This window comes from Mytilus edulis, chromosome 14 (genome assembly GCF_963676685.1).
Source record: "Mytilus edulis chromosome 14, xbMytEdul2.2, whole genome shotgun sequence".
NCBI classification, from domain to species: domain Eukaryota; kingdom Metazoa; phylum Mollusca; class Bivalvia; order Mytilida; family Mytilidae; genus Mytilus; species Mytilus edulis.
In genome coordinates, this window is record NC_092357.1 from 52,509,957 (window position 1) to 52,518,759 (window position 8,803).

Genomic DNA, 8,803 nt, shown 5'->3' on the forward strand with positions numbered 1-8,803 from the left:
TGAAGGTATATTAACATGAAATATTTAGTCTCCTATCATTATGATGTAAAGTATGATGGTATATAACCATAAAATGCTAAGATTTCTATCATTATAATATATTGTATGAAGGTATATAACCATAAAATATTTTGTCTCCTATCATTATGATATAAAGTATGAAGGGATATATTACCACAAAATATTAAGTCTCCTATCAAGGTATATTACCATGAAATATTTTGTCCCTTCTTATAAAGAATCAAGGTATATTTCCCTAAAATATTTTGTTCTTTATAAAGAATGAAGGTATATTACCATAAATATCATTATCATTATGATGTTAAGTATGACGGAATATTACCAGAAATATTTGGGCTGCTATTGTGATTTTAATTTTGGCAAACATTTTATCTTTGTTTCACAATCAATAAAATTGAGAATCAAAATTGGGAATATGTCAAAGAGACAACAAACCAACAATAGAACAGACAACGACAGAAGGTCACCAATAGGTCTCCAATGCAGCAAGAAACTTCCGCATCCTAAGGCGTCCTTCGGCTGGCTCTAAACAAATATATATACTAGCTAGTTCAGTGATAATGGACGTCATACTAAACTCCAAATTATACACAAGAAACTAAATTAAAAATCATACAAGACTAACAAAGGCCAGAGGCTCCTGACTTGGGACAGGCGCAAAAATGCGGTGGGGTTAAACATGTTTTTTGAGATGTCAACCATCCCCCTATACCTCTAGCCAATGTAGAAAAGTAAATGCATAACAATACTTACAGTAAAATTCAGTTCAAGAGAAGTCCGGTTCCGATGTCAGAAGAGGTAACAAAAGAAAATAAACAAAATGACAATAATACATAGATCAACAGACTACTAGCAGTTAACTGACATGCCAGCTCCAGACCTCAACTAAACTGATTGAAAGATTGTCTTCATCATGTGAATATCAGGCACAATCCCTCCCGTTAGTGGTTAAGTATTATACCATCTTAAAATATACGAGAAGAACATAACCCGTGTTATGCCAACAACTGGTTTTTAAATAAATGTGTATAATTCCGATGCAAAGACCCTATAAGTGAATCAATATTAAAGCCAAAATATGCAATCTTTAATGACCTGACAACAGTATCGTAACTATATCCCTTCGTAATAAGTCTCGTTAAAGGTTTTATTAGCTTTTGAGGTGAATACTGACATTTTTGTGCTTTTTAAGAATATTACCATACAAGATTTGATGTGAAATACCTGAACGTATAAGAAGTCTGCATGTTGAGTTATATTTACAAATGATGTCCTTGTACCGATGATAAAATTTAGTAAATGTTTTGACTAGTTTGTAATATCGAAAACCCTGGTGTAATAATTTTTCAGTAATACATAAATTTCTCTCGTTAAAATCTAAAACGTTGTTGCAAGCACGAGCGAATCGTACAAGTTGAGATATATAAACACCATAATGTGGTGACAAGGGAACGTCACCATCTAAAAATGGAGAATTAACGATAGAAAATGAAAAATCATCTCTTTTATCATAATGTTTTGACTTCAGCTTTCATGTTGACATTCTTGTCCTTTAAATAACTTAACATGCACAATATTAATGCATGTGTTATCCATCTCTATAGCTAAGGGGTAAAATTGAAGTTCACATGAATACAGATTCAATGAGGTCGAAGTTATTCATTTGCAATTTTTCAAGTTAATAATTCATCATCAATGTTTTCTTAGCTTATTTTGACAAAATTGAACCATAGTGGCTGCTTAAAGCAAATAGTTATTATTTTACTATGTCACTTTCAATAATGATTGAAAAAAAAACATACTTCAGATTTTTATATATATCTCGTAGTTTAAGTGCCCCTTTATAGACCAGTTATTTCCTAATGTAAAATGACGACAATCTACAGATATCTACATGTACAAACAAACTAGCAAATGTCTCATATCATATAACACAATAATCAAGCTGGATATATGTATTAAGAAAGTCAATCATTGGAACTTTGCCAACCTATTACTATTTCTTGCATGACTTAAAGACCAAACAACATTGTGACCTGAGCAAACTATACCAACTTATAAGTCCTATACTGTAGTATTAAATATACTATTGCCAAGTTTGAACTGATGCTGCTTCTAAGAACATGTATTCGAATTCTATTCTTTTTGCTGTCTCACGGATTTATACCAGCACTTCTATCATACTTTGAATCTATCTATGTTAACAACAATAGGATAAAAGAAACATTTTATTACTAACTAAAAATATCTAATCTAACAACATATATATATATTTACATAAAAAAATTACAACTTGAAAAAACTGGGGACTAACAGCTGTTTGACACTTTTGAAATTAAAATTAAGTTATCCCCCTTTTCATATTAATATAAAATAATAAAAATTAAAACTTTGAGGAATAACATACAAAGCATCCGTTCGTTCGTTCGTCCGACTTCAGGTTAAAGTTTTTGGTCAAGGTAGTTTTTGATGAAGTTGAAGTCCAATCCACTTGAAACTTAGTACACATATTCCCCATGATATGATCTTTTTAATTTTAATGCCAATTATAGTTTTGACCCCAATTTCATGGTCAACTGAACATAGGAAATGAAAGTGCGAAGTTCAGGTTAAAGTTTTTGGTCAAGGTAGTTTTTGATAAAGTTAAAGTCACAACTACTTGAAACTTAGTACACATGTTCCCTATGATATGATCTTTTTAATTTTAATTCCAAATTAAAGTTTTGACCCCAATTTCACGGTCCACTGAACATGGAAAATTATAGTGCGAGTGGGCATCCGTGTACTATGGACACATTCTTGTTGTTTTTGTTTTTGTTCTTGTTTTTTATGTTATTGTGGATACTTTGTGTAATAAAAGCGAGTTTGGTCGTTTATTATCAAATTATTGTTGGCTATTCCACATGTTTGAAATAAAAATGACTACATTATATTTGTCCATTTTTGTTTTATAAATTAATATAATATGATTTCATCTGTTTTTCTACATAATTTTACAACTGTTAATTCGCAAATTTTTATGCTAGAAAATCGTGATGTTCCTAAAATTAGTTTTTTTGTTAGAAATTTCGGAAACATACTTATTATATGCACTATATATATGTTCCTTGTCGGATTGTTTTCCCTTTGACAATTTCTCCATTTCCATTTTCAATTTTAATAGAAATTATATATCTTATTTTGTAAAAACATATAACATTCAGACGCCTTATAGTATGAAGATCTTTAAGGGTAGACGTGATGTGTTATAATATACTTGTATTTTTTAACCATTTGATTGTGATATTTAATTTATTTTAATGGATCGTTTGACACGATTACATGGTTATTTAAACTCACTTACAATACCTTTTAATTAAGGATAGGCGTTATTTTTTTAAAGGCATTAACACAATAGTTTAAGTTATAGATACAATGGATAAGCGTTGATTCATGAAAAACAAACAATTGCCCTCCTGTCTCATGGTTTCTTTTTCAAGAATCAACGCTTATCCATTGTATCTATATCACTTCTTTACCTCTGATAATATTCTGTCTGATTTCCGGCGAAATCATGTCCGTATCGCTGATAGATGAAGCTGGCACACAAAACGATTTAACGGAGTATAGTGGCTTAATTCTGTACGAGTCATTTTGAACCAGACGGTTTGTTGACAGTGCCGTTTCAGCCATTTGGGTTGTTATAAAATGGGGGATGAAGGATGCCGCCATAGCTGATTGTAGATTGAAAAATGGTGCTGATGTTTCTTGTAACATACTCTGTCTGCTATTAACTTGGTTAAGAGTTTGTTGACATAGTTCTATAGTGTTTATCAACATGATGTTGACTTGGACGGAAGCTGCCCTTTGCAGATGCACAGACATCAGAGTATTCATGTCTCGATTAATCCGCGGCAATGTATTTGAAGCAGAATTTATATTTGCTGAGTTTATACTTTCTTCTATAACACGGTTGTGATCATCGTTTGTTGGAATATTTTCACCAGTTGAATTGTCTACAGAACTATTATTTGTGACGATAATAGTTGGGTTGTCTGAAGAGTCAGGACTATTTTGTACGACATTTCATGTTTCTCCTGTTGTCTACATTGCCTTAATACAATTTTCTGAGCGCACTATTATATTCAACTGAATAGAAATGTGTATGCCAATTTCTTTAATACATCCTTTAATTGCAAACTTATCCAGAGAGAGCCGTGGTGTAGTGGTTAGTGCATCGGACAACTAACCTTAAGGTTATTGGTTCGATTCCGGGATGAAAATTTCAGGGACTGAATTTTTGGCTCTCCCTTGACACCATTTGCAAGTATGGTCTTAAGGAATCGATGATAGTCCGTCGGAAGGGGGCGATAAATGGCTGACCCGTGTTAAGAGAGAGAGCACTCGCACCCACGAAAAATAAGGATTAATATAAGTTGCAAAACTTGTTTCCCAATCCACTATAAATAAATAGAATCATATTCAAAACAGTGTAGCTGTGGCCATTGATTGACAACCTTAAATTATCCCATTGACTGGGGCAGATTATGTACTATGTACTTGTTAAAGGCACTTAAACTGTGGGGTCACAAAAGGTTCTCAACACCTAAATAAAGAAATTAGAAAAACTAATCAGGAATAACACTATGTTTTAATTTATATCAATAATATAAATCAAAACATAAAGTTATTCCTGATTAATTTTTCGAACTATTTTAAATATTAAAGGCATTAAGAACCTTTGGTGACCCCACAGTTTAAATTCTATAATAAGTAAGTAGTGAGCAGTTGTCGTTACAGACACACGTTAACCTAATTTGCCCCAGTCAATGGGATAATTTAAGGTTGTCAATCAATGGTCACAGCTACACTGTTTTGAATATGATTCTATGTTTAAACTAAACTTGTTCAATTAGCGAGATTAGAATTGTCAATTATATGGCTTCTGGTCCTAACACGTCTGGTGGCCATGATAAATTCCAATATTTATAAAAGTTTCTTTTCTAAACTTGACCAGCACATAATTGATATGTTAAAATAGACTGCAATCACGATATATACGAAAAATCCAAATTTAAGTTGAATAAATAAGTGAAATGTACACAGTTGATGAAATTCTAGATATGAATTTTCAAACGATAACTCTGCACATGAAAGGAACAAAGAGGTTATTGAAATCTGAGACGTCTTGTACATTGTACCAAAGTGAGGCTGGAATGACCACTTGGATGAAATTCCTTAATAGGGGCCAGGGGGTAATAACAGCTATCAACTATAATTGCCATTTAACTAGCACTTTAAAAATCTTACTTGATCAGTGTGTCTAGAACAAAATATGTAAAACATTCATATCTATTAAATATGTTCTCGTTCTTAATATGCATTACATTTCAATCCATCATCATCATCATCGTTGATACTAAATGTTTGATTGTAATTATTTGTTCTGACAGTCAGGAGAAAGATACCACTTTAGCATTTACCATGTAGAGAGACTAGCCTGTTCATCCAGCTTGTTTTTAGAAACCACCAACTTCCAGTTCATAACTGACCCAGAAGATGAACCTCCTAGAGATTATGTGGTATCCTTGGATGAAGATTTCCATTTGAATGGCATAGTAGCTGAACTCGCTTTGTCTGATATTTTCTCTCAGGGTCCTCCATTTGATATAAGTATATTAAGAGGTATAAAACTTATTTTATTATATTCCTTCAATCCTTTAATGATGTAATGCCACAATAACATATCCTGGGGTACAGTGGGAGTGTTGAATACTGTGGATTCATTATTATTCGTTGGATACCAATTTACGTGGATTTCGTTGCTATGGGTGCACCACCAAATCAAATATTCAACAAATGACAATTTTTCGAAAAACTTGTATACAGGCATTGGTAAAAACTTGTATACAGGCATTGGTAAAATCTTGTATACAGGCATTGGTAAAAACTTGTATACAGGCATTGGTAAAACCTTGTATACAGGCATTGGTAAAACCTTGTATACAGGCATTGGTAAAAACTTGTATACAGGCATTGGTAAACACTTGTATACAGGCATTGGTAAAACCTTGTATACAGGCATTGGTAAAACCTTGTATACAGGCATTGGTAAAACCTTGTATACAGGCATTGGTAAAACCTTGTATACAGGCATTGGTAAAACCTTGTATACAGGCATTGGTAAAATCTTGTATACAGGCATTGGTAAAACCTTGTATACAGGCATTGGTAAAATCTTGTATACAGGCATTGGTAAAAACTTGTATACAGGCATTGGTAAAAACTTGTATACAGGCATTGGTAAAAACTTGTATACAGGCATTGGTAAAAACTTGTATACAGGCATTGGTAAAAACTTGTATACAGGCATTAGTAAAAACTTGTATACAGGCATTGGTAAAAACTTGTATACAGGCATTGGTAAAAACTGACTTGTATACAGGCATTGGTAAAAACTTGTATACAGGCATTGGTAAAAACTTGTATACAGGCATTGGTAAAAACTTGTATACAGGCTTCGGTAAAACCATGAAATCAATAAAATTGAGAAAGGGAATGGCGACAACAACCCGACCATAGAGCAGACAACAACAGAAGGCCAGCAATGGGTCTTCAATGTAGCGAGAAACTCCCGCACCCGGAGACGTCCTTCACCTGGCCTCTAAACAAATATGTATACTAGGTCAGTGATAATGGACGTCATACTAAACTCAAGACACTAAAATTAAAAATCATACAAATATACACGAACATGCAAGTTTTCCTCAATCCACGAAAATTGGTACAAACGAAGATAAATAAATCCACAGTATCAAGTAAATTTATTTTTATTCAAATGGAATTTACGGCTAAGTTTTAACCAAATTGATCTTAAAAATAACACATAATATACAAGGTTGATGCTGATTAAAAGTTTAAAGTGTTTTATCTAAGTTATTTATGGCAAGCCGTTCTCGTCAAAACTATGTTTAAACCATTTTTCGAAAAATTTAAACACTGAGAATTACAACAACAAAGCACACTGAGATTTAAAAACTTCAAAACACACACTGAGAATTAAAAATTACACACTGAGAATTAAAAATTACACACTGAGATTTCATAAAGACGCACTGTGATGTAACAAAAATGAAAAACACACACTGAGAATTGAAAATTACACACTGAGAATTAATAAACTGAAAACACACACTGAGAATTTAAAATTACACACTGAGATTTGTGCGCACTTTTTATGCGCACATATCTAATTAGCATACTTAATCTGAATCTATTTCAAGCTTAAAACAACTAGGGGACAGAACTCGTTAGTTCTTTGATTTGGTTCCAAATTATTTATAAAAAAAACTTTAGAAATACAAGAACAAGAAAAATACCCACTTACTCTTATTACAAAATATAACCAAATGGTGAAAAACTTTATTAAAATTATAAGAAAACATTGGAACGATCTGAAAAAAAAACAAAGAATGCAGTGAAATTTTTACCCAAGTGTCTGTTATAGCATATAAACGTAACAAAAATATGAAAGATTACCTTGCGAAATCAGGGTAACAGTTGGAAGACTTTTGAAAAAGGACCCATGCTTAAACGGTTTTAAGTTAAAAAAAAAATCCCGATGCACTGGTAGTAAGGCCTTAATGAACTTATGAATATGCGCAATGCTAGTTTCTTGAAATTTATTACGAATGTTGGTTGAAGGAATCGCATTACATTATAATGACAAGAGTTCTTGAGATCAAGATATTAATCTGTTGAATTATTCATCTCATGAATATTCATTAGTGATTTGCATATTAATCTCAGTGTGTATTTTTGAAATCTCAGTGTGTAATTAGAAATTCTCAGTTTGTGTTTTTCAATTTATTACATCTCAGTGTGTCTTTTTAAAATCTCAGTGTGTAATTTTGATTTTTCAGTGTGTGTTTTTTATTTATTTAAACCTCAGTGTGTAATTTCGATTTCTCAGTGTGTTATTTTAGGTTTTTAAATCTGATCAGTGTGTATTTTTTTGGAAAAAAAAGGGTTTAAACATAGTTTTGACGAGAACGGCTTGCCATAGTTATTCAGAAAGGTGTTTTCAACTATGGAATTGATAGCTGTCACCATCCAATTAAAATTGTTGTTTCATGCCTAATTGCATTAGAATATGGAATTAAATGATGAATTATTCCTCATATTTCTGGACTTTTTAATCATTTTGTTACATTGACTAGTCACAAAATATTGCAACCAATAGATATAGGAAGATGTGGTATGAGTGCCAATGAGACAACTCTCCATCCAAGTTACAATTTATAAAAGTAAACCATTATAGGTCAAGGTAGGGTCTTCAACACGGAGCCTTGGCTTACACTGAACAGCAAGATGTAAAGGGCCCAAAAAATAACTAAGGTAAAACCATTTGAAATTTGATTCATTATTTTATCTTGCACAGGAAATGAGGCCCGTCATTTTACCTTGAAAGATGATACAACGACATCCAGAACAGCGGCTGTGGCACCAGCTGTAGTACCACCAACATACACTACCATTGATGGACTCTCATATGTAGGTAAGGAAAAACACATGATAATTCTATGGTGAACTTTTAAAATATATAATTATAGAAAATAAATACATCAAAACCCATGTTATACTGCTAGATTATATTTATATGTTTCACCACATGAGTGGCGTCATCAGGACGATTACAATAATCAAAATTATGCTGGGGCCATATGGTATTTTGAACCCCCTAAAAAGTGAACCCAGAGTCAAAATATCATGCGGTATATATTTATAATACTCCAAGAAGTAG

General features: G+C 32.4%; 1 protein-coding gene across 1 annotated transcript in view; it reads left to right on the forward strand.

The window, feature by feature from the left end:
* The window catches only part of LOC139503686 (uncharacterized), a 388,876-nt gene that overhangs the window by 208,654 nt on the left and 171,419 nt on the right, over positions 1 to 8,803 (forward strand). Inside the window, exons 36-37 of the mRNA XM_071293512.1 lie at positions 5,454 to 5,685; positions 8,441 to 8,557. Of these exons, the coding sequence (XP_071149613.1) occupies positions 5,454 to 5,685; positions 8,441 to 8,557 (349 nt within the window). The remainder of the gene's footprint in view (positions 1 to 5,453; positions 5,686 to 8,440; positions 8,558 to 8,803) is intronic.